This window comes from Thalassophryne amazonica, chromosome 12 (assembly GCF_902500255.1).
Source record: "Thalassophryne amazonica chromosome 12, fThaAma1.1, whole genome shotgun sequence".
NCBI classification, from domain to species: Eukaryota; Metazoa; Chordata; class Actinopteri; order Batrachoidiformes; family Batrachoididae; genus Thalassophryne; species Thalassophryne amazonica.
The window spans coordinates 75,987,832-76,015,499 of record NC_047114.1 but is presented as its reverse complement, the minus strand read 5'-3'; the positions used below and the strand labels follow the sequence as shown (position 1 = coordinate 76,015,499).

General features: G+C 38.0%; 1 protein-coding gene across 2 annotated transcripts; it reads left to right on the top strand.

Moving 5' to 3' along the window:
* On the top strand, nucleotides 1-27,577 carry cx47.1 (connexin 47.1). Of its 2 annotated transcripts, none has more exons than XM_034183366.1 (2): nucleotides 1-258; nucleotides 25,929-27,577. In XM_034183366.1, exon 2 carries the CDS (start codon nucleotides 25,957-25,959, stop codon nucleotides 27,208-27,210), a length of 1,254 nt encoding a protein of 417 aa, XP_034039257.1. In that variant the 5' UTR covers nucleotides 1-258; nucleotides 25,929-25,956; the 3' UTR covers nucleotides 27,211-27,577. The 2 variants fall into 2 exon arrangements, with proteins under 2 accessions (XP_034039257.1, XP_034039256.1); XM_034183365.1 differs by lacking the exon at nucleotides 1-258 and adding an exon at nucleotides 12,005-12,620.
* The last annotated feature ends 91 nt before the right edge of the window (nucleotides 27,578-27,668 follow it).

Below are 27,668 nucleotides of genomic sequence, written 5' to 3'. Positions count from 1 at the left end.
TCATCCTGGATGAAATAAATAGTCGGTGGTCATGGCGATGGAGGCGGACATACTGTGGAACAATGTGGCCTTTGCCAGGATGCCGGACTCCTGAGTGTCCTGCCTGTACTTGGTGGAGAGGGGTTTTGAAGAAAAATGACCCATTGTCTCTCTCATCCTGCTTCTGAGCCTGAGCAGTGAAACGATGTCTCTGGAAACCCGCCCAGGATACGCCAACATAAAGAGCACAAAAAGCTTCACTTTTATGCACATGGCCAGGTAGGCACTTTTTTTTCCCTCTTCTTTTAATGAATCTTCTGCAGTGCTGCGGGTTAAACTGGAAGCTCTTATACTGCAAAATTATAGGTTATAATCGAAATGAGTACTTAAATTGAAGATCAATGGTTTATTCATGTTTGTGTTTTCATGCATAAATACATCATATTTGGACAGATTGACTCAAGTGAGGTTTTGCAACGTGTCTAGTTTTTTTTTTATTTTTTTATTTTTAAGTCGTTTGGTATCATGTTGTGCACTGAAAAAAAGGAATTGTTGGACCAGCTTAATGAAGTGTTTCAGTTGGTAAGATTAACATGAATTAGGCTGATTCAAATGCACTTAAGTTAAATAATACATTTACCCCAACTTCTACTCTTAATTTGGACAAACCTAATTCATTTGTGTGGTATCAACGGAAGCAATTTGATTAGCTTTTCTCTTTTTCAGTGTTTGTAACAAGAAAATATTCTTTTGATGATTTAAAACATTGCGAAGAGTGATTTCATGCCTAAATTTTGCTTATAGCAGAGGAATATCTACACACATAAATGTAGGATTGTGGAAGTTTGAGAAATCTAACTTTACATTTTTACCATATTTTGTAAAAGTGTTCAGAAAAAAAAAAAGATTTTACGTACATGTTTTGTGATTTTTGGTGTAACTACCACTTTTTCTGAAGCCTCTGTAATTTGTTTAAATAAACAAAAATTTAATCTCTTGTTAAGGCTGTTAAGGATGGCTGCATCAACAAACACTGAAAAAAGAGAATAGTTGAACCAGTTTAAATAATTTTGTAACATCTAAATGAATTAAGTTGTTTGAACATAAGTTTGGAAGTTACAGTTGACCTAGCTTACTAACTTAAGTTCAAACAACTTAATTCATTCATGTGTTACCAGTTGAAACAACTTTTTATGTTGGTTCTTTTTTCAGTGAACTTAAAATCTGTACTGTTGTAAAGACATTTTAAATTTGCTCAACTTAAAGATATTAGTTGCACCAACTTAGATTAAAGAAATTGCACAAATTGCTATGTTATGTTTGACAACTTATGTTGTTCAACTTAAAACTCACCCTAACCCTAACCTACTTATTTTAGGTTCATTGAACAAGCAACTGTGCCTTAATCTCAAAGTTTTAAGTTGGTCAAACACCACATCAGCGTTTGAAATATTTTATGTAAATGCAACTGTTCTGCTTAAGTTGAGAAAATTATAAATGTCTGTGCCTTATTTTTTTTTTTAAGTATTATCAGTTATGACTAATTTCAGCAACTAAAGCACTTTACTGACTACAATACAGTGAAAAAAGAAAATATCTGAACCAACTTAATTGAACTGTGTCAATTAGTAACACCTGAACGAATTAAGTTCTTTGAAATTCAGTTAATAAATTATATTAACACGTGTTAATTTAACTTAGAACCAAACCAAATTTGACCCCTGCATCCATTGATGTTGATCACATTTGTGGCCCTGAAAAATGTACACCTATGGATTGTCAATCAAAAATTATTGATTTTCAATCAAAAATTCCGAGAATTCACCATTGATCCTGATCACTCATCTGTGATTCTGCTTCGAATCGAACCTTATCAAGCACAGATCCTGCTTGCTGAACTTTGATCCTGATTACACCCTTTGATCCAAAAAACTGCCAGATCTCCCAGTGTTCTTGAAAATGAACAAAAATTCCTTATTTGACCTCGTACCTGAATCTAATTCTCCACCCAAACTGAATGTCTCCTCCTTGGCTCATAATCCGACTGACATGCAGGACAACAAACCTAAGAAAATAATAACATTCTTTCACTGCTCAGATAATGTACACAAATTAAATTATTTTGCTCGTAATGTTGGCGAGCCAGAGTGTGGACTGAGGGAGTTGCTGGAGTCCACCTCAAGGCTTCTCTCAGTCGCTTCAGTGGAGTCCAGGCTTAGTAAAACTGGCACGGGACGCGCTCAGCCTGGGGATAGACTCGGCTGAGAAACTGGGAGAAAAGTGAACAAATGAGATGGGACTGCCACCACTCTCAGGCAGCCTGTGGGTCAGGCTCCACAGCTGAGGAGCAGCACTTTAATGATAGAGGTGGAGGAGCCCGAGAGCTCAGACGTACGATTGATCTGTTACCTGAACTCTGACCCCCGTGTTCCGCTTGCATCCACTTTGTTCGGTAGATACAGATAAAAAGTCTTTGAAATTGACAGTGGCCAATGAGAGACGTGAACGTGTTTGCTCCTCCTTCAGTGCTCAGTTGTAAACCCTCACAGCTCCCAGAATCAGAATCGAATTGATTGCTAAGCAAGTTCTCACATATAAGAAATTTGATCTGGTGTCATTGGTGCATAAACAACAATAAAAAGAAAAGGAAAAAATACTTCTGTAAGAAGTAAGGGAGTCAAATAAACAAATAGGCAAAACTATGTTCACTGTCAAATAAATATAACATAGTGAAATGGGGCTGTGCAAAAGCATGCAGATGTACGGCACCTTTCAGTGCAGGGATGATCAAGCTGTACTTTTTGGTGAAACTGGGCCATAGAATTCTGATTTAATTTTTAATCCATGAGACACAATTTCTTTTCATGAAGATTAAAGCACAGTAGAATCTCTTGATTTATCTGTTGACATGTGACCACGTGTAGATTTTTATTTATTCATTTATTCATGTCGGAGAAGTTCTAACCTTTAAAATGAAAGGCATAAGAGGCCTGATCCATACCCTGCATGCAGTGATTGTTTTTTTTATGTATGTACAACCCCAATTCCAGTGAAGTTGGGATGTTGTGTGAAATGTAAATAAAGCAGAATACAATGATTTGCAAATCCTCTTCAACCTATATTCAAATGAATACACCACAAAGACAAGATATTTAATGTTCAAACTGATACACTTTTTTGTTTTTGTGCAAATATTTGCTCATTTTGAAATGGATGCCTGCAACACATTTCAAAAAAGCTGGGACAGGGGGAACAAAACACTGGGAAAGTTGATGAATGCTCAAATAACACCTATTTGGAACATTCCACAGGTGAACAGGTTAATTGGAAACAGGTGAGTGTCATGATTGGGTATAAAAGGAGCATCCCCAAAAGGCTCAGAAATTCACAAGCAAAGATGGGGCAAGGATCACCACTTTGTGAACAACTCCATGACAAAATAGTCCAACAGTTTAAGAACAATGTTTCTCAACCTTCTATTGCAAGGAATTTAGGGATTCCATTATCTACAGTCCATAATATAATCAGAAGAGTCAGAGAATCTCAAGAACTTTCTACACGTAAACGGCAAGGCCGAAAACCAACATTGAATGCCTGTGACCTTCGATCCCTCAGGCGGCACTGCATTTAAAAACCAACATCATTGTATAAAGGATCTTACCGCGTGGGCTCAGGAACACTTCAGAAAACCATTGTCAGTTAACACAGTTCGTCGCTACATCTACAAGTGCAAGTTAAAACTCTACCATGCAAAGCGAAAGCCATACATCAACAACATCCAGAAATGCCGCCGCCTTCTCTGGGCCTGAGCTCGTTTGAAACGGACAGACGCAAAGTAGAAAAGTGTGCTGTGGTCTGATGACCCACATTTCAAATTGTTTTTGGAAATCATGGACGTTGTGTCCTCCAGACAAAAGAGGAAAAAAAAAAATCCAGTTTGTTATCAGCGCAAAGTTCAAAAGCCAGCATCTGTGATGGTATGGGTGTGTGTTAGTGCCTATGGTGTGGGCAACTTACACATCTGTGATGGCACCATCAATGCTGAAAGGTACACCCAGGTTTTGGAGCATCACATGCTGCCATCCAAGCAACGTCTTTTTCAGGGACGTCCCTACTTATTTCAGCAAGACAATGCCAAGCCACATTGTGCACATGTTACAAAAGCGTGTGTTATGTGTCGGACGCAGGACGGAGAACCGACCAGCGTTTGAAGGACCCAGTATGAAATAAGCAGAGCACGGTACAAAGGATAACAAAATTTAATGACATAACAGTGACGTGTTAAATACAACAAATGAGTGCGCGGTCTGCGAGGTGGAGATGACGGTGTGCTCCCAGCAGCACTAACGGTCCGGAGCCAGAAACAGTTCGGACCCAAGGACCCCGCCGACACCCCCTAGGTGGCCGCGACAAACCGAGTCTGTGAAAGAAGAACCATCATGTGAGTCCACACTCCACACACAGAGAGACCACTCAAAGGTGTACATAAACAGCAAACACTTCCTGGCTTAATTACTAATCAGCTTCCCACCCTGCAGGCATGGAACACCCTGTTCACCTACTCAACTGCAGTGGAAGCTGATTAAACGACTAACATAACAGCTCAATATAATAAGGTGTGAGGGACACCACATTTACTGACTGTACTAATGTTAGTCACAAAACCTAACGTACCTCAGGAAGTGTGCTGACGAGCGTGAGACCTCACCCCCTCCTCTTTTACAGACCATGGCATCAAACCTGGACGTTCTCTGCATCCATAATGATGAGATGGCTCTCAAGACGACGATCTCACCCGTCTGGTCACAAGGTCGAGTCTCTGGCAAATACACACTGTGTACTCCAGACTTAAATGCCACCATGCTCCAATCCGTGTAGATGCACCACAGCTGTGAGTCCTGACGAGCTGCACATGATCAGCCTCAGGTGATCAGGGTGAGGTCCTGATAACTCAGCCACACAGCCACTCAGTCCTAAACGCGTGCCACCTGGAAGGAAAAACAAAAGACAGAAAACAGAAGACAAACAAAAGCCAGCCAGGCACCCCAGCCACAACAGCGTGGCTTCATAGTAAAAGAGTGCAGGTACTAGACTGGCCTGCCTGCAGTCCAGACCTGTCGCCCACTGAAAATGTGTGGTGCATTTTGAAGCGCAAAATACGACAACGGAGACCCTGACTGTTGAACAACTGAAGTCGTACATCAAGCAAGAATGGGAAAGAATTCCACCTACAAAGCTTCAACAATTAGTGTCCTCAGTTCCCAAACACTTATTGAGTGCTGTTAGAAGGAAAGGTGATGTAACACAGTGGTAAACATACCAGTATCCCAGCTTTTTTGAAACGTCTTGCAGGCATCCATTTCAAAATGAGCAAATATTTGCACAAAAACAATAAAGTTTATCAGTTTGAACATTAAATATCTTGTCTTTATGGTGTATTCAATTGAATATAGGTTGAAGAGGATTTGCAAATCATTGTATTCTGTTTTTATTTACATTTTACACAACGTCCCAACTTCATTGGAATTGGGGTTGTAGATAAGACTTCATATTTTGACTTTTTTGTGACTTATTCATGAAGCCAGTTAGACCAGTCAATCATACATATTTTATGAATCAATATAAGCTTTTGATGATCTCTCTAGCCACATTGGTATTACAGATATACTGCACCCAGTGGTGCCATAATTCAAAATGTGTATTTGGGCTATGTTTTACTTGACCTTGATATTTGTCCAATCTGTTCCAAAACCATGTAATACTGTCACCAAGTGTGGTGAAAATCCATCCAACAGTTTTGTGCCAAACATGTATTTTGAGCTACATTTTGCTTGACCTAGACCTTTGGCCAGTCTGATCCAAAACCTAATCAAATGGAGACACTAACCCAGATAACATTCTCAACAAGTTTGATAAAAATCTGTCATGCACAAACACACACTGGAGCGATTACAATATTGCTCACCACACATACATGGTGCTAAAAAAAAATAAAATAAAATCTTAATTTTAATTAATATTAAACACTGTGGCTCGGCTGATACACCAAGCCAGTCCTTGTAATGACAGCAAAGTCACACAGTGTCTTCCAGGGAAAACCGTCATGTTTCCTTGACTGGAGGCTGATGGCCAGTCCAATCAATATTTGTCAACATGAAGCTCCATTTCCCAAAGCTAGAATATCCTGAACAGTCTGAAGACACTGGAACACAATGTATTCCACAGCAGACAGACTCTGCTTTGACTTCAACGCTTCGTTTTTTGCGACCTTTAAAACATGATTATTCTAATGAGGTAGCACATATGGAATAAATAACAAGAAAAAAAATGTGTTTGGGGGAAAAATATATGTTAAATGAATTATGAACCCAGAATATTTAATGGTTTGTGTGGTCATTTTCATTTCCATTACTGCATTTAAGGCTGGCAACACATAAAAAAAGAAACCTAGAGCACCGAGCATGTAGAGCGCAAACATCCACCAACACTAGTTTCCAATTCCACAAATTTTTACCTTAGAGTCCTATTAGAAGTGGCTTTTCATAAGCTAAATTAGATGTGATCACACGTCGGGAGTATGTATTTAGTTTATACAGTTGAATCAAAGCTTTTTTTGTGTTGTTGTTAGGTTTCTGAATTCTTTTTCAGATAATTTTCACAGAACATTGGTTATCTTTGCTACGTACAATTTGTCACCTTTGGCACTCGGTTTCCGACTGATGAATGGAAGATGGACAAACAGGCATAAAATTGGAACCTCCAATTTTGGTGACGTAGGTGAATTCATAACCCAAAAAATGAGAGTGATTGAGGCACTTTTGATTGAGATATAATGCAAAATGTGCACCAAATGGGCTTTTCAATATTAAATTCCAATGTCCACAAAATCCACAATCTGGATCAGATCTGGATCAAACTTTGTCAGGTGATAGTGAGTGTTAGTCTGCACCTCACTATTAAATATGAGAGAGATTGGAGCATGTTTGATTAAGATATAATGTAAAATATACATTATATGGGGTTTTCTATGTTGGATTTAAATGGCCACAAAATGTGTAATCAGGATCAGATCCGGTGTCGCCGACCGAATGGCCCCCAATGAAAAATCGGTCCCCTCTGCCTTCACTGCGCATGTGTCATTTCTGTGCATCAGCCATGGTTTACGGATTATCACCTTGTTTCTGCTTCAAACTTCCCTCCAGTCATCATCTGTCTCAGTGACAGATATCTAAAGCTTTTGTACAACAATCATTTTCACATAAATTCAGCATTATTTCATAATTAAAGACAGAGGAAGCGATCAGAGTGCAGCTGCAAGCTGCTGCGTTCACTGCGCCTCCGGAATTTCAAAGCGACTGTAGCCACTCACTGATTATCACCTTGTTTCTGCTTAAAACTGCCTCGTTTCTACTTAACACTGACTTTAGAATAATTTAAGAGGTTTTACCTTGTCACCTGATGGTTCATAGTCACATTAATCCATTTGATCTCTTTGGGTGAAGAGAGTCCATCTCAGATGAGCTGCTGTGGTCCCAAATGACGCATGCGTAGTGAAGGCAGAGCAGACCAATTTTTAGGGGGGACCGTTTGGTTTGCAACATCGGATCAAACTTTGTCAGTCAATAAAAGATACCATCCTACATAACGCTTTCAAATATGAAAGAACTTCGATCTTTTTCGACAGTTATGAATTTTTAAAAATTCTTTCAATGTTAATGATAGAGATTTTTTCAATTTTCCAAGATTTTTCCTGACTTTGACCTTTGAACTTGACTATCAGGATATGAATCCTCTGTCAAAATTTCATAACAATATGTGAAAAATTGTGGGCTACAGACTGTTTAGAATCAGACAAACAGGGGTGAAAACATAACCTCCTCCAACTTTGGTATGTAAAAAATAATAAAAAATAAAATATTGGGACACAAAAACATTTGCCACTTTGTAATGTTGCCATTTCTTCTCATAACATTGAAGAGATGTTTTGGCATTGAGGATACCAATCAATGATGCATTTCTGGTGTTATTTTGTCCCATGTGTCCTGCAAACATGTCTTAAGGTGTGCAACAGTACAGGTTCATCGTTTTTGCATTTTTTTTTCTTCAAAATTCCTCACATATTCTCTGTTGGGGGCAGATATCAGGACTGCAGGTGGTCCAGTACCCATTCTTCTGCAGCCTTTGTAATGTGTGCAGAATGTGGTTTGGGATTGTCTTGTTGCATGAATGTTCATGGAAAAGATGTTATCGTTAAGGCAGCATATGATTCCCCATTGTCTCAGTGTACTATTCTGCATTAATGCTGCAATCACAGAAGTATAAATTGCCTTTACTGACATAACACCGTACCATGACACACCCTGGGTTTTGGACTTGTTGCTTATATCAGTCTGGATGGTCCTTCTCTTCTTTGATTTGGAGCACACACATTTATTTCTTCCAAAAAAAATCTGCAATACTGATTCATCAGACCACAATACACATTTCCACTGTGTGATGGTCAAACCCAGATGCCTCAGAGCTCAGAGACTTTGATGCCACTTCTGGAAAAGGTTAACATAAGGCGTCTTTGCACAGTAAAGTTTTCAGTGGCATTTGCAAAGCTAAAACTGCAGTGTAGTGCTTGAGAAAGTGTTCCTAAAGTCATCCCTTGTTTATGTGTTTATATCAGCTATTGATGAATGATGGCTCTTCATGCAGTGCAGTCTGAGGAATCAGAGATCACAGGTGGTCAGCTTAGGCTTGTGCTCCTGGTCTTTTTGCACGACATGCCTCTAAATTCCTTGAATCATTTAACTATATTAGGTACTATAGAGGGAGACATATGCAAATCCCTTCCAACCTTTCTTTGAGCAGCACTGTTTTTAAATATTTCAATAATTTTCTCAAACATTTGTTGACAAATTGGAGATCCTCTGCATATCTTTGCTCCTCAAAGATGCAGTCTTTTGTGTCTACTGCTTTTATACAAAATCACGATTACCATTCACTTGAAATCAGTAGTTTGAAATAACAGAATTATTCAGTTCATTTTATCCATTCTCTATGCAATGTGGAGTTGCCTCGAAATGGGCATCCGGTGTAAAACTTGTGCCAAATAAACATGCAGTTCCATCTCGGCTCTACTGTGATGACCCCCGAGTGGGGAAAAAAAAAAGAGGAAGGTGCTGCATACCTTAAATGCAGGAATGGAGGTATATTAATATATGCAATGAATTTTACCTCACTAAAGACTAAATATCTTGGTTCATACTGTTTACAATGATGTCGTAGTTAATATAATGATCACTTTAACCTTTTTTGTTTTGTTTTTGTTTGTATTGATTTGTTATTGCATTTTCAATATCATCCCACCTTTTTCTGATTTGGGGTTGTGCATTTCATGCTGTATTTGCCAACATAGTGAGCATTATGTCGTCCCCAAGGTTGCTATCATGTTAGATGGTTGGACTACAGCGATGGGCACAAGTGTTCAGTATTCAACCTACATCATAGTTTTAAACTGTTTGTTCAGCATCCACTAACCATCCTGTTGTTGGCCGTCATTTTTATGGGATCTTACATTGGAAAAACAAAGCTGCTGTTTCGATTAATCTTCTCCATCAAAGTTCACCAAATCTGCAACATGTCCTCATTATATTTTCTTTGACTATGGTGAGTTATAGGATGATAAAATGTATTGTTTTTGAGTTATTGTCTTCACAGTATTGTTGGGATACAGATACAGATTCTTTATTGTCATTGTAACAAGTGCAACGAAAGGTAAGGTGTAAGCTTGTCAGTGCAAATATAAACCTGAGTAAACCACACACAGGCTTGAAAGGCCTGGAGAAAAAAAGAAAAAAAAAACCTAAAATTTAACTGAAAGAAAGAGGTATGTCCAGAGTGAAAATTTTAAAAAAGAAAAAAAAAATTATAAGAATGTAGTAGCAAAAAAAGTGATCGCATATAAAACAAAGAGAAAAGTATGTACAAAACTGTGAATATTTCAGTGGCAGTGGATATTGCACAAAAAACAAATATGGGATGGACTCACTCACCCACTCATCTACATTTCTGCAATGCAGGGGAAAAAGTGATAATAAAATAAATATTTATGTTTGTGTGCAGACTGATATTATTTTAGTCTAAATTCAGCATTTTACATTGAGTCATTGCAGACAGTAAACCCTGACAAAGGAAACTATGGGCAATGGGTTTTACTGTCAAAGAGCACAAGTGTGACCACTGTGACTAACACACATTCATCAGAAGACTTCACCGGACCATCTGTGTCTTTTGGACACCAGGAACATTTTGAAAGGAAAGGAACACGCTGCAGTTTGAAAGCACGTGCTGATCTGTCCCTTAGGGTTAGCACATGTCCCAAACTCAAAGGCTGTAATCAGTCCAGCAGCGTGCCCGCCTTCTTTTCCTCTGTGCTGCGCCAGAGGTGTTTGCTGTGCCTCCTCAGTCAGATACACAAGGAGGCCTTGGAGGCGTCGCCTGCAGACGAAGAGTCCTGTAGGCGTAGTTGGTTCTCCTTTAGAGCATTTGTTAGTCCACAGATTATTCAAAAACGGTGAGTGCTCACTGTATGTGCTCATAATATCTCCTCGTCCTGCCACACTCTGCTCTCTGATACCCAAAACATGCTTCATTCTCTTGGAAAATATTGCAACACTGTTCAGAATTTTCATCAAATAAGAGTCACTAAATGTTACACTAACAAAACTAAAGATGGCTGCTGTTGTTTACAGATGTGTTCAGTCACAGATTATTTAGTTTAAAGGTATTTATAGGGGTTGTTTTATGTACTATCAAGAATATATTTGAGCCCGACCAATATGGATTTTTTTGGGGGGGGGGGGCTAAAAATTTTATGATACCAATATATCCGCTACTATGATTCCTAACATTCCATTATGAAATCCTCATGAAAAACAAATGTAATTGAGACATCATTTTATTATTTAATCATGAGCTTTATTATAAATAATTATAAATATATCCAACAACCAACCAACGTATATCACTCTGTTATCACGCTGCCTTCACTCCAGATTGGCAGCTGCCAGTCGCTCACCATTTATATACAATAGACTTCTTGGCTATTTTGGCACTGCCTAGCTGGCGGCATAGTGAACACCCCCTTTTCTAGTTTTTTTTACTAATAGCCCAATTTCATAGCCTTAAGAGTGTGCATATCATGAATGCTTGGTCTTGTTGGATTTGTGAGAATCTACTGAATCTACTGGTACCTTGTTTCCCATGTAACAATAAGAAATACACTCAAAACCTGGATTAATCTTTTAAGTCACATAGCACTACTATTATTCTGAACACAACTGTATACAGTGGATTTACTTTAATGCACTTGCATTCTGCTTTGTGCAAGTACAATATAAAGGAAAATACATGTAGCTGATCTGCAGATATTCAACACTGCATGGGTTGAGAGTGCGGGGAAAAAAAAAACTGACCAGGACATCTTCAATCAAACCTTAACTGTTATCTTAACCTACATTAAATGGCCGAGTAAAAATAAAACAGCTTTTCCACAGTTTAATCCTTTAAAATAAACTTCATTCACTGTGATAACCAGATCTTGATGCATCCCATTTATCCTCTGCTGAGTTTAAAGATCCCTCACATACCTAAACAACAGGAAATGGCTCATAAAACTCAGAAAGTCCTTTAATCCGACATGAAACATCTCCTAATCTGGTCTTGTTCATGCTGTTTGTGACTAATGTGACAAAAAAAACGCAGCTGCCATTGCTGTGATTTAATGGTGGGGGGGCATGACGTGCCGTGTTCCATAAGCAGACTGTGAAGATTAAACATCAATGTACAGAGTGAGACCTGTCCACTGCTCTGAGATGTGGGCATCTGCCTGGATTAAAGGTGTAAATATTATGACACTTGACGTGACTGAACGTACATGCTGTGGACTGAAGGCGGAACCACAAGAAGCGAGGTAACTTGTGTCTCTGTGACGCTTCTGTCTGAGTGACCTTTTGGGGTGACCTTTTGAGCTCACACTAATGTGTGTGAAGTGTTCCACAGCTCGGTATGTGAGCCTTCACTGTTACTGTCTAAATGTTTGTGTTGCGTAGCAGGAGCATGGAAAAAAAAAGAAGAAAAAAAAAAAAGGCCTCACATACAGAGAAGAAGAAGAAGAGACACTGATCATGTGTGTCGCTTTGGGGATGGTTGAGTGTGTTGCGATTGCCACGCTCTCTCAGCTGTGTGTTCATTTCTATCCGCAGCAACATTTCCTCAAGTCTGAACTCTTGTTTGAGGGTCACTTGCCAGAGGAGGATTTTTTTTCCTTTTTTTCCTACGCCAATGTTTTTTTTAAATGCTTCCTTCTTGGGCAGAAGGCTGGTGTAATAGAAACCAGACACAATCCAGAATGTGAGGCATTCTCAGCGGCCAGACCTCACTTCTGCATGGAGCAAAACAGGATAAATAGGAAATTTAGTCTCATACGTTTCAGCATTGTTTCTTATTTTTGACATTTTGGAAGAGATGAGAAAGACGGAAAAGGCTGGGGAGTTATGGATGTGGAAATCTGTGGTTATTCGGACTGTGTGGGGGGCATGTAGAGAAGATATGGACGACTTTCAGGACTAGGAATGCATGTACAGCTTTCCCAGGTGGGTTCCCTACTTATGTGCGTTTGACAAAACCTTACTGTGATTATGATTATTATTAGTTTATTCTGCGCTATCACTGATGGTAAGGATATTCCAGTCAGATTGTGAATTTGCTAAATTATAAGATCAAACAACATACTTCACAATCCTACAAATATCAGTAAACCAGAAGATTTCTGCTGCAGTCGCTCTGTTGTTTAACATTCAGTTCTTCCAAAAGGTTAAATTACAGTATGATGCAATAGTATTTATGGAAATCAAAACCGGCCTATATATTGTATGTACTCATGAATTTAGACGTGGTCATACATTTGACCACGTCTAAATTCTTAGTAACGCGTTACTCTAATCTGGCCACTTTTTTACTAACGCGTTAATCTTTCCAAATCAGTAATCAGATTAAAGTTACTTCTCCATGTCACTGTGCGTTACTATTATTCTTCATTGTGGGTCGATAACAGCATTAAACTTGGTCCGTGGGCAGGAGGTCGGGGTTCGACTGAACTGCCCACTTTCAGTGAGCTGTGAGCTTTTCATCCGCGTTTTTTTGCAGCTGCTCGACTCGTCCTCACCTCTTAAAGCGCGGTGATCAGCACACCTGCACTGAGCTTTACAAAGACATTTTTATACTTTTTTCCTCCTTTATTTGGAATTGTGAGCTGAGCCGCTCTGTATCTGCTCGTTAAAAACAGCTGATCCTCCGCGACACGTCAACAACTAACACTATTTTCCACTCAAATGCACCTAAACTCTCTTTCTGAGGACCACATGATGTGAAAACGCAATAAAACTTTCTTACCTGTAAATCTGGTCATGTTTTCTGCATAAATAAATGTTATCCATTCTTTGTGCTCAAACGCCAAAGCAGGGGCGAATCTAGATGGAATGGGGGCGTGGGGCAGGGATGTGCCCCCCCACAACACCCCTAGATTAAAGGTGCAATTTTGAAGCCGTTTTTTACTACAACTAATATTGCTTAAAATAATAATAATTTCGACAAGTAAAATGTTTAGAGAGAATTTAAATGTTAGAAAAATGTTAGAATTTAATAGTTACATTTATAAACAATGTAGGTTCGAAATTGCAAGTTTTACTGTTACAGTGCTGTCAACAGTTAAATATGAGGTCAAGAAAGAGGTCTTTATTTTACTTTTTATAAAACAAGTATTTATTTTCATTGAAGTCAAGAAAGGGTGACTATAAAGTGAGTTTTGGCAAAACAGGTATCATTGTCATGTTGAGGTGGCAGAGGGTTGTTGTCGGCAGCTGGGAAAAGTAACTAAATAAGTAACTAGTAATCTAACTTAGTTACTTTTACAATTGAGTAATCAGTAAAGTAACTAAGTTACTTTTTCAAGGAGTAATCAGTAATCAGTAATTGGATTACTTTTTCAAAGTAACTGTGGCAACACTGCATTTGACTGTGTGAGCTGCTCTTACGACACAACACCACAAAGACATATGCTGATGATCATTTAATAATAAAATAATGGTAAAAACATCAAGAAAACCAAACCAATTTTCTGTAAATTCATGTAAGACCTATACATATATATATATATAAATATATATATATATATATGTGTGTGTGTGTGTGTGTGTGTATGTGTGTGTGTATTTATACAAACTTTTCACATTTCACTGAGAAGTGTTTCTAAAATAGACTCAGTGATGATGCACTTAATGTGAAATAAACTGTTTTCTTCAGTTAAATACAACTTGTAAGTGAACCAGATAAATTCAAGTGATTTCTTTTCACATCTATTTTAACTAACATTAATGATGTGCGGTGCAAAGGTTCTACACACACTAAAGGTGCCTAAGACATTTGCACACCACTGGGGGAAACTTAAAGTAAAATGTGTGACCACTTTTCACCTCATATATATATATATATGTATATATATATATATATATGTATATATATATATATATATGTATATATATATATATATATATATATATATATATATATATATATATATATATATATATATATATGACATGTACATATTGATTATATGTACAAAACATATAAGCATGTATATGTATATACATATATACGTGTGTGTGTGTATAATTTATTTGAAAATGGGTTTGTGTTTTATTAGGTTTTTACAATTATTTTATCATTAAATGATCATCAGCAAATATCTTTATGGGGTTCACACACTACAAAACATCAGTGTGTGCAGTTTTGTTAGATCTGAATGGTAATTATTCACAACTGGCCAGACATGGATAAGTGATAGAAAATGAATAAATGGTGATTATGGCCTTAATGACTAAAAATAAATAAATATAACTTTACACTGGAAAAACAAGTTAATCTGACCTAATAAAGTGCTTCAACTGCTAACAGTTGAATTAACAGCTCAACTAAGTTTTTTTTCTTTTTTTCAGTGTTTTTGGCAACAAAAAAATAAAATGTTCTTATGGGGATTTAAGACATTCCAAAAAACTTTTTCAGGCCCTTGTGAGTGTTTGAGGGTGTTACCTTGAAATCTTAAGCATAACGTTCAAAACACACACACACACACACACACACATATATATATATATATATATATATATATATATATATATGAACTTTTTCACGCCTGTCGATTGTGTCATTTCCTTATAAGCAGCCTTTGTGTGGGACGTGTGCAGTGCGCTCGGCGGATTTTCATTTCAAGGAAAAAGACGGAACACCTGGAGCAGCGCCGCATCAAATTTTGCCAGAAACTGGCCGACAGCCAGGTGGAAACCATTCGGATGATTCAGACGGCTGTGGGCATCACACAGATTAAGGAGCGGTACAACCGGTTTAAAGACGTCCGCACAACGGTGGAGAGCATGCCATGCTCCGGTCAGCCATCAACATGCTGAAATAACCAGATCATTTCCAAAGTGAATGCTGTGGTGATGCGGGACCATCGTGTGACTATCCAAGAAACTGCGGAAGAGGTGGACATCAGCACTTTTTCAGCACATTCCACTGTAGAAGACAGAAGATTTGGCCATGAAAAGAGTGACTGTGAAATTCATTCTGCTTCTGACGGCGGAGCAAAAGCGCCTTCATGTTGAAGTCTCATGCCCACCTCTTCCACAATTTCTTGGATAGTCACATGACTGAAAAGTCACTGAAAGCCGTCTGAATCTTCCGAATGGTTTCCACCTGGCTGTCGCCCAGTTTCTGGCAAAATTTGATGCAGTAGCGCTGCTCCAGTTGTTCCGTCTTTTTCCTTGAAATGAAAATCCACCAAGCGCACTGCACACATCCTCACACAAAGGCTGCTTACCAGAAAATGATGTAATCGACAGGCGTGAAAAAGTTCACGCATGCGCACGAAGGTTCAAGGTTTGCTCATGCAAGCACACGTGATTCAAATCCATGAGGTTTTTGAAAAAATAAAAAGTCTGATACTTTTCTAACAGACCTCGTGTATGTGTGTGTGTGTGTGTGTATATATATATATATATATACAAATTTAATGTAAATTCCTTCAGCAATATGTACGTCATGAAAATCACAATTCTCTGACCAATCTAAAAAATGAAAAAGTTTCATTTATCAACACAAATTAATTAAGTTTGACCAGATTAATTTAACAAAGTAGTGTAAATAGTATTTAAGAAAATTTGGATAAATTTAATTCTTGTGTGTGTTATTGATTGAGTCAGTTTTTTTATGTTGGCCCAGCAATTCCCTTTTTCAATGCAATTTTGATCCAATTTGGCTTTGCAAAAAGTGGTTCTATTAAAACTAAATATTAAGATAAAGATGATAAAAACTAAAGATTTGATTACCAAGAAGACAGTATTCGGCGATCACAGACACAAACACATAATAAAATGACTCGCACAAATCAACACATGACAGTGCATCGGTTTTGTTTTCGTCAAAATCACAGAGCAGATGATTTGTACGAACAGACTCAGTGCACTTCTCTGCAATTACAAAAGGAAGGAGTCCTACTTGTTTTTTGTTTTTTTTTTCCTTCCACACCACCCTGAAGCAGGTGCTAATCTGGAAGTCAGGCCTCATTTCCCACCAATAACTCTCCTGTCTCACCTGCAGCCACAGGAAGCCCACAGCTCCATGTGGCTTTGAGGTTCCATCCCTTTTCAGAGGTTCCTGATATTGGTTTGTTAGCAGGATGATGAAACTGCTTTATGTCAAACTTGATGTTCCTGATGTGGATTAGCGAGCAGTAAATTTTTGTTTTCTAGATAAAGGACAGGAAGTAATTAATGACGCTGCGTAATAAGGTGTTTTGGATATTGGTGGAGGTATGCACTCAAATAATTGTCTTTCTTTGTATGGCATATTTATTTTTTCTACACTCAACCATTTGACATTTCTACCTCTAGATCCTCGAGCTATAACCTTTTCACAATAAATTACAGGTAATGTCACGTGCAGTAGGTTGTAGGATTAACCTTATGGAAGAAGGAATTACTTAATTACTTAATCACTGCAGCACTAAGGTAACATTCTGGAGCAATGACTATTAGAAAAATAATACTTTGCCCTCAATAAAGAAACATGTGTCAATGTGCGCCAAGGACTTACCTACGGTGTAAGTATTGATGATTCCATTGTCGAGTTATTGTGTTTTAAAGAGTGAGCCCACACAGACAAATGGATAGACAGCTGTGTGACACAAAAAAGCATCTTATGATGAGGTCCACTGGTTCCAGTGCTTCAACTTGGATTCTGTAGCATGTATCAGATAAGATAATTTTTCTACCTTCACGTTTGATACTCTGTGTACCCTGTGTGCTGCTATACAATGCTGCTGGAACCTCAGTTTCCCTGAGGGAGTCTTCCCAAGGGATCAATAAAGTTCTATCTAATCTAATCTAAACGAAAGAGTCTAGCATTCCCCCTTGACTCGACTCCAGTCCATCTCAGGTTACTTGGCTGGCAACATGCATAGAGGGTGTCTTGCGCAAGGACACAGATAAGTGTGACAGGGAAACAATCCGAGGTCTACATATTGGTAGCCCAACTCCTGTCTACTGTCCAATGATGTCTTTATCTTTCACCCAACAGTGGATATCTGGATGTAGCATGAAGAAAGTGCTTAACCTGATAATATAGGTCACACCCATTTGTATTCTAACCCTCATCCAGTCATATTAAACCTGTACAGTCTTCTTTTCCAAAACAGAGCGTGGTCAGGCAACCAGATGACCAAAGTCTTTTTTCTCTGAACTAAGCCAGAGGGTCTGTAACCTTTCCCGTCAACAGAGCCATTTGTAACATGGATATGACAAGTCATATCCATGTTACAAATGTTTGCGTAATTAAAAAGGCCAGAGTTTTCCTTGTCATTCCTGACCCCTTTTTTGATTGATCAAGAAAAATGTGCATACTGCACTAACTTTAAATTAATAACTTTAAATATTCCACAAAGAAAACATATTTGACCCTTAAAATGAATGTAAAAAGATAACACAGCTTATGAAGTGATATCCATCCATCCATCCATCCATTTTCTTCCGCTTTATCTGGAGTCGGGTCATGGGGGCAGCAGCTCAAGCAAAGCCGCCCAGACCTCCCGATCCACACACACCTCCCCCAGCTCCTCCGGGGGAACCCCAAGGCGTTCCCAAGCCAGCCGAGAGATGTAATCCTTCCAGCGTGTCCTGGATCTTCCCCGGGACCTCCTCCCAATGGGACGTGCCCGGAAGACCTCTCCAGCGAGGTGTCCAGGGGGCATCCGGAAAAGATGCCCGAGCCACCTCAATTGACTCCTTTCGACGTGGAGGAGCAGCGGCTCGACTCCGAGCTCCTCCCGAGTGACCAAGCTCCTCACCCTATCGCTAAGGGAGCGCCCAGCCACCCTGCGGACCCGCGATCTCGTTCTTTCGGTCATGAGCCAAATCTCATGACCATAGGTGAGGATCGGAACGTAGATCGATCAGTAAATCGAGAGCTTTGCCCCCCTACTCAGCTCTCTCTTCACTATGACGGTCCGATACAGCGACCGCATCACTGCAGACGCTGCACCGATCCGTCTATCGATCTCACGCTCCATCCATCCCCCACTCGTGAACAAGACCTCAAGATACTTAAACTCCTCCACTTGAGGCAAGGACACAATACATACATGTATACATACATATACATACATACACTCAACAAAAATATAAACGCAACACTTTTGGTTTTGCTCCCATTTTGTATGAGATGAACTCAAAGATCTAAAACTTAACTAAACTAAAACTTAACTTAACTAAACAGGTGTGCCTTAGACTGCCCACAATAAAAGGCCACTCTGAAAGGTGCAGTTTTATCACACAGCACAATGCCACAGATGTCGCAAGATTTGAGGGAGCGTGCAGTTGGCATGCTGACAGCAGGAATGTCAACCAGAGCTGTTGCTCGTGTATTGAATGTTCATTTCTCTACCATAAGCCGTCTCCAAAGGCGTTTCAGAGAATTTGGCAGTACATCCAACCAGCCTCACAACCGCAGACCACGTGTAACCACACCAGCCCAGGACCTCCACATCCAGCATGTTCACCTCCAAGATCGTCTGAGATCAGCCACTCGGACAGCTGCTGAAACAATCGGTTTGCATAACCAAAGAATTTCTGCACAAACTGTCAGAAACCGTCTCAAAGAAGCTCATCTGCATGCTCGTCGTCCTCATCGGGGTCTTGACCTGACTTCAGTTCGTCATCGTAACCGACTTGAGTGGGCAAATGCTCACATTCGCTGGCGTTTGGCACGTTGGAGAGGTGTTCTCTTCACGGATGAATCCCGGTTCACACTGTTCAGGGCAGATGGCAGACAGCATGTGTGGCGTCGTGTGGGTGAGCGGTTTTCTGATGTCAATGTTGTAGATCAAGTGGCCCATGGTGGCGGTGGGGTTATGGTATGGGTAGGCGTCTGTTATGGACGAAGAACACAGGTGCATTTTATTGATGGCATTTTGAATGCACAGAGATACCGTGACGAAATCCTGAGGCCCATTGTTGTGCCATCCATCCAAGAACATCACCTCATGTTGCAGCAGGATAATGCACGGCCCCATGTTGCAAGGATCTGTACACAATTCTTGGAAGCTGAAAATGTCCCAGTTCTTGCATGGCCGGCATACTCACCGGACATGTCACCCATTGAGCATGTTTGGGATGCTCTGGACCGGCGTATACGACAGCGTGTACCAGTTCCTGCCAATATCCAGCAACTTCGCACAGCCATTGAAGAGGAGTGGACCAACATTCCACAGGCCACAATTGACAACTTGATCAACTCTATGCGAAGGAGATGTGTTGCACTGCATGAGGCAAATGGTGGTCACACCAGATACTGACTGGTATCCCCCCCCAATAAAACAAAACTGCACCTTTCAGAGTGGCCTTTTATTGTGGGCAGTCTAAGGCACACCTGTGCACTAATCATGGTGTCTAATCAGCATCTTGATATGGCACACCTGTGAGGTGGGATGGATTATCTCAGCAAAGGAGAAGTGCTCACTATCACTGGTTTGTGAACAATATTTGAGGGAAATGGTGGTATTGTGTATGTGGAAGAAGTTTTAGATCTTTGAGTTCATCTCATACAAAATGGGAGCAAAACCAAAAGTGTTGCGTTTATATTTTTGTTGAGTGTACATACATACATACATACATACATACATATATATATATATATGGTCAGGACGGTGGTGGGATTGAACCCCAGACGGCTCGCACTAAAGACCATTGCTCTACCAGGTCAGCCAAAGGGGAATTCCCTGTTAGCCAAGCTAGCAGGAACATCTTTTCATTCAAGACCCAGGACCTTCATCCTGCTACTATATATAGGGTGTCCCAAAAAATATACAACATTTAAAACACATGGTTTGACCCTTAAATGCTACAAACTTAATCACCTATGTTTCTTTTTTACTTGCAGAGACCCTGAAGTTTATGTTGATGCCAAGCAAGACTCATATATATATATATATATATATATATATATATATATATATATATATATATATATATATATATATATATATATATATATATATATATATATATATATATATTATATAGTATAGTATATATTATATAGATATATATATATATATATATGTATATATATATATATATATATATGTATATATATATATATATATATATGTAGATATATATATATATATATATGTATATATATATATATATATATGTATATATATATATGTATATATATATATATATGTATATATATATATATATATATATATGTATATATATATATATATATATGTATATATATATGTATATATATATATATATATATATATATGTATATATATATATGTATATATATATGTATATATATAGATATATATATATATATGTATATATAGATGTATATATATATATATATGTATATATATATATATATATATATATGTATATATATATGTATGTATATATATATGTATATATATAATATATATATATATGTTATATATATAGATATAATATAGTATATATATATGTAATAATATATATAGGATATATATAGATATATATATATATGTATTATATATAGTATATTAATATATTAATATATGATATATATATATGTAATATATATAATATAGTGTATATAATAATATATAATGTATATATAGTATTATATATAGATTATATGATAGCTAGTATATATGTATATAGATAGAGAATATATATAGTAATATGTATATATATATATATATATAGTATTATATTGTAGTATATATAATATATCATAATGTATATATGATTATAGTATATATAATATATGTATATATGTAGAGATAATATATGTAGATATATTATATATATGTATATGTATATATAATATATATATGTATGTATATATATTATATATATATTTATATATATATATATATATGTATATTATATATATATATGTTATATATATATATATATATGTATATATAATATATAATATTATATGTATATATATATATATATGATATAGTAATATAGTATGATATGGATATATAGTATATTGTAATATGGAGATATATATAGTATATAATGTATAATAGTATATATATATTATATATATATGTATATATATATATATATGTATATATATATATATATATGTATATATGTATATATATATATATATATGTATATATGTATATATATATATATATATATATATATATATATATATATATATATATATATATATATGTATATATATATATATATATACACACACCCCAAATAAAAAAAGGGATGATATGGAAAATATGTGTGTGGGGGGGGGGGGGGAGGCATAATAATCCTTCCATTTACTTTGGTTTATATTTCATTGCAGACAACAAGGCCACAAGCTATTTCATGTTTTGTTCATTTTATTTGTTAATAATGTCAATTTTTCAGCCTAGGCCCTTGTTTTAGATGCTTTTAGGTTCAGTTTTTCAGTCAGAACAAATTATAATCAGTGCATCATTGGGTGAAAATACTCACTTCTTCAAGAGCTAAACAGCTATGCAATGGAACTTGAAAACCTGACAGTAAAACTGCTTCTTGTCACCACTGAATATGAAAAAATGTCATTACAGAGGTACCCTTGTACTTGTTTACTTTTTAAACTCACTAATTATACAAGTAGGGATTTACCTTAGTCACAGCGGAGAGTGGCAGAGTCAAACGGGAAGTGTTATCACAATTAAATAATCTTGTCCCCTGTTCATTGGTAAGAAGAAACATTTCACTTTGTACCATACTCCAGAGCCTTCCATTGCGTAGCGCTTTGATGTTAGCATTCAAACTTCACACAAAATTAGCCTTTTCTGTAGTGAAACGCTGAACGCAAAACTTCTAAAAAACTGGGCCTGGGTTATAAACATCTGTAGTTTCCCTTTAAGGTGTGTGTCAGGCACTGGGTGACAGTTTGCTAATGTGTTTTAGCCAAAGAAAACATTTCTTTTTCTTGAGTGATGCAATCGGTTGAAAGTTCACAGCCGCTCCATTAAGATTTACTGCACAAGGTGTCTTTATATTTCAGACATTAATAGGATTCTGAATAATTAACAACTCCCAGATAATTTTTTGAGTCCAATAGAAAGTTCCAAAAACCACATTTGTGAGTCTGAAGTAAATCTGTCAGATAACTACACAAACACAGCTGAGGTAAGAGACATAACAGAAACAATGGGCTAAAACAACACCGCGAGAACGACACACTCAATGTGACTGCTAGAATTAGGGCTGTAACTGCCAAGTGTTTTCATTACAGTCAGCTCATATTTTCCTAAAGTGTCCAACACACACAGAGGTTACGTGATCACCCCGCCATGGTATGACCCTTCAAAAAGAAGAGCACAGGTTTTGACACACTTTTGGTAGAACTGTGCTGCTTGAGTCAGCGACTTGAAGCATAAGATGGTGCCAAGTAGCGCCACATCCACCCCAGTACACCACACCGTGGGTCCTACATGGCAACCACCCAGACAGAGAACTGGTCCCTCTCCACTTATCCAAAGTAACTATGTATCTGCAGCAGCCAGGCGGAACATCCTCTTGGTCCCCAACACTGAGACACCTGTGTGTTGGATCATGCACAGAAAAAAAATGCCATATAAATAACATAATCATAAGCATTACCATAACCACAATCACTGTCACTATCTGACATAATCATTATCATAATCATAATCACGATAATGACCGTAATCTCCAATCATAATCACAATAAAAACAGTCCAGCCTCACATTATTTTCAGTACACCGTCACAACAATAATTTTGTGATACCTTCATTTTGTGATTAAATCACTTTTCGTGAGGCCATCATATTGGCATGACATCAGATTGAATAAAAAGTAAATAACAATCATAATCATAATCACAGTCATGTTGATAACCATCCTCATAATAATAACAACCATAATCACAGTGACAATCTTAATCATCATGACCATGCTCATACAGAAGCCCTAAGGGGCGATGGATTCATATATTTTATTTTTCATGATAATGAGTAAATTTTCTTGTTAGCACCAGAAAACAAAGATTATTTTGTGGTAAGAATAAGCCAAATGATCTATTTATCTCAAGAAGACAGAGTTTTGTTTTTCTGAGCTAATGAGATAATTTATTAGCTTTACAAGAAAACGTGCTTTGAAAACAGAGGGAAAAAATGTTTGAATCCATTACAAACCAAGTATGAAGTCAGAGAAAGCAAATCCAATAGCTGCTACAATGACAAAACACCCCTCATCTGGGGAGCAATGTGAGCAGATGCAGTGAGTTGGGGATGGCGGAGGGATCACCTGAGCCCAAAGGGGTGTGTTTTTACGAAACTGATACATTAAACAAGATTATTAGTTTTCAAAAAGCCGGACGTGAGGGTGATCCGTCTGTATCCGTCCGCCAAACCCCCAATGAAGTAGATACAGTCATATTGTGTGGTTTTTTAAACCTCAGAAATGATATGTGTGAAATGATATGAATCATGATTTTCAGGCCGTATCTTGGAGGTTGACAAGTCTGACATTTTGTTTGTTTTGGTATGAGCAGATGACAATTTCATATTACGCACTGACAAAACAAAGATGGCCGAAAGAAAATAGTTCCACACAACCTGGATCCACTACACCTGATCTGGCAGGGTCTGGATCCACTTGTAAACCCGAGGATCCACATCCGGCTGAGATATAAAAATGATAATGCCATTAACATCTTCGAGACAAGCGCTGCTAACAAGCTAACTTCAGCTCAGGTGTTTTTTACATCATATTTTGGGTGGTGAACAGTGGTTCTCATAATGGTGTTAATCCTCTTACTGTCATACTGTCGCTCACAAAGTACAAAGTTTTGCACTTTTAAATTTATTCAAAGTGACAGTGGAAAAAGGCCTGGATTCTAAAGAACTTCTCTCTTGCAGGAGATCCAGCTGTTCAGAACCTCAAACAATGGACTAAAACAGTTTTTAGAAAACACAACATGGTTGTGACAATGGCGGACTTTATTTTACAAAATCCTTCCCTTACTGGTCCCTGTGGGCATTCAAGAGAGGTCCCCCTTTGCCGATAACCTGCGCAATAACATATGATTGACATATGAGATATGTCATATGTCAATCATATGTTATTGCGCGACAAATGACACATGACAAATGATATATGATTTATATTGTAACCTGAATCTCTTTGTTCTAAGTGGTAAAACCAGTTCAACCCAGTCAACATGCACATTTAAATAAATTGACTAAAAGTATATCAAACTAAGAATATAATCATTTAAGTAATTACTTAATACCATACAAGTAGCAAAGAAAGCAAAATATTAGATAAACACACAAATATATCTAACAGTGGTTTTGCTTTGGTGTGGGCTTTAAAAATTATGATCCATTTTTTCCTCAGTAATCACAGACCAATGACCTAATGTTTTCAAACTGCCAATAGCTGCTACAAATGCTGTTAGCATCTTACCAACAACCTCTGCTAGCAAGCTAACCTCAGTAGGCCTATGTGTGTTTATTACATCATATTTATGGTACGCTAACCTGTGGTTCTCATAACGGTTATGACCCACTTAGTTCCTCAGCTGCTTCAAATGCTAACACCATTAGCATCCAAAATTACATTACGCTATAGCAAGTACCGGTGCATGTCTTAGTTAATCTGTTCAGAAATGTAACCACACAGCAAACCATATGATTTCAGATATTCTCACGGGCTTTGATCTTAAATGTATTTCAATCTGAGATGTTTTCATTTCATCATCTTGTTTCAGCAAAGTACTAAACAACAATACATTCAAAGATGATGACAATATACTTTAAAAAAAAAAAAGAAATGACAGCACCCGTGGCCAGTATTTACAGTCTTTTTCAAACAGTTCATTCTCTGACTAAAAATATAATTATTGCATTTTTTTAATCCTTTGCATTATGCATTCTAAACAATGGGAATTTCTGCTGTTCATAATAATAACTATAAGCACAGTCACAATCAAAATGACAACTATACTCAGGCTTAATCATAATCATATTCACAATCATAATTGTGAGCATAACTTCAGCTCTACATATAATTAATTTATAAAGGAGGTGATTCTCAAGTGGTAAAGGGGTGGGCTTGTGACCACAGGATCCTTGGTTCAAGTCCATATCAAACCATAAAATCACTATTGCCCCTTTGGCAAGGTCCTTAATCACCCAAGTTGCTCCCAGTGTGTGTGAGAGAGAATGTGAGGCATCATAATAAAGCACGTTGACCATGAAAGTGTGATATAAATGCAGTCCATTTATCTTCACAATCAACTCTTCATTCTGTCTTCACAGATTCTAGTTGAAAAGCTTTCAGACCAACATGAGTTGGAGCTTCCTCACTCGTCTCCTGGAAGAGATCCACAACCACTCCACTTTTGTGGGGAAAGTGTGGCTGACAGTGCTCATCATCTTTAGAATCGTGCTCACTGCAGTCGGAGGAGAATCCATCTACTCGGATGAGCAGTCCAAGTTCACCTGCAACACCAAGCAGCCCGGCTGCGACAACGTATGCTATGATGCCTTTGCTCCCCTCTCACACGTCCGCTTCTGGGTCTTCCAGATCATCATGATCTCTACGCCTTCTATCATGTACATGGGCTACGCTATCCACAAGATAGCTCGTAGGTCAGAGGAAGAGCGCAGGAAGCAAAACAGGCTCCTTAGGAAACCGCCTCATGCCAGATGGAGGGAAAGCCACTCTCTAGTAGATGTCTTAAAGGAGGATGAAGATGACGATACTGAGCCCATGATCTATGAGGACACAACACAGGCTCAAGAGGCCAAGCCAGAACCATCAAGTAAAACTAGTCAAGATCCACCAAAACATGATGGTCGCCAAAAAATTGTAGAACATGGACTGATGAGAATCTATGTTCTTCAACTGATGTCGCGAGCTGTTTTTGAAATAGGTTTTCTCGCTGGTCAGTACCTGCTCTACGGATTTCGAGTTAATCCATCATACGTGTGCAACAGAGTCCCCTGCCCGCATCGAGTCGACTGTTTCATCTCTCGTCCCACGGAGAAAACAATCTTTCTCCTCATCATGTATGTGGTGAGCTGTCTTTGTCTAGTTTTAAACGTGTGCGAAATGCTACACTTGGGAATCGGCAGTTTTCGGGACACTCTTCGCCAGAAAAGAAACCGAGGACATCGGACACTCTATGGTTTTCCATTCTCTCGCAATATTCCTGCTTCCCCTCCAGGATACAACCTTGTGATGAAATCAGACAAACCAGGCAAGATCCCGAACAGCCTCATCACTCATGAACAGAACATGGCCAATGTGGCCCAGGAGCAGCAATGCACCAGCCCGGATGAGAACATCCCGTCCGATCTGGTGAGCCTACACCGTCATTTACGGGTTGCTCAAGAGCAGCTTGATATGGCCTTCCAAACATACCAAACCAAAAACAACCAGCAGATCTCTAGAACCAGTAGTCCTGTATCTGGGGGCACAATGGCAGAACAAAATCGAGTTAACACAGTGCAGGAGAAGCAAGGAGCCAGGCCAAAGTCCACCACAGAGAAGGCTGCCACCCTTGTTAAAAATGGAAAAAACTCTGTCTGGATCTAAAGACAACGTTTGTTGGAAGTAATCGTAGCTTGACGATGTGTGTTCAGTGCACCTTTGGACAAAAACAGAACACAAACAGCTTGTCAATCACATTTTAATGTATAGGTCAAATGGTGAGTAGGATTTGTTTTAAGGAGGGAGAAAATGCTTATGAGGAAACCGTCAAATCCAGTATCATGAATCGTTTTTGTTTGCGTATAGTGTCCATCTGTGCTTCCCATAGCATTTGGACATAATTAACATCTAATTAGTTCAATATCTAATTCTAGCTAAGTGGTCATAGTATATGCAACAAGCTATCTAGAACTGATTTATCATCAACTGCCACTGAAGTGGACTTGAACCTAAAAAAAAAAGGGAAAAAAAAAACGTGTGTGTGAATGGGTTTTCAAGCCAATTTTCAAGATGTGGTGCAAAACTGTAAAATTGCACATTAAGTTATTTCTGCTGAATAATGA

Excerpts from the sequence above, each read along its gene's own strand:
- cx47.1 (XM_034183366.1), top strand. The coding sequence starts at position 25,957 with ATGAGTTGGAGCTTCCTCACTCGTCTCCTGGAAGAGATCCACAACCAC.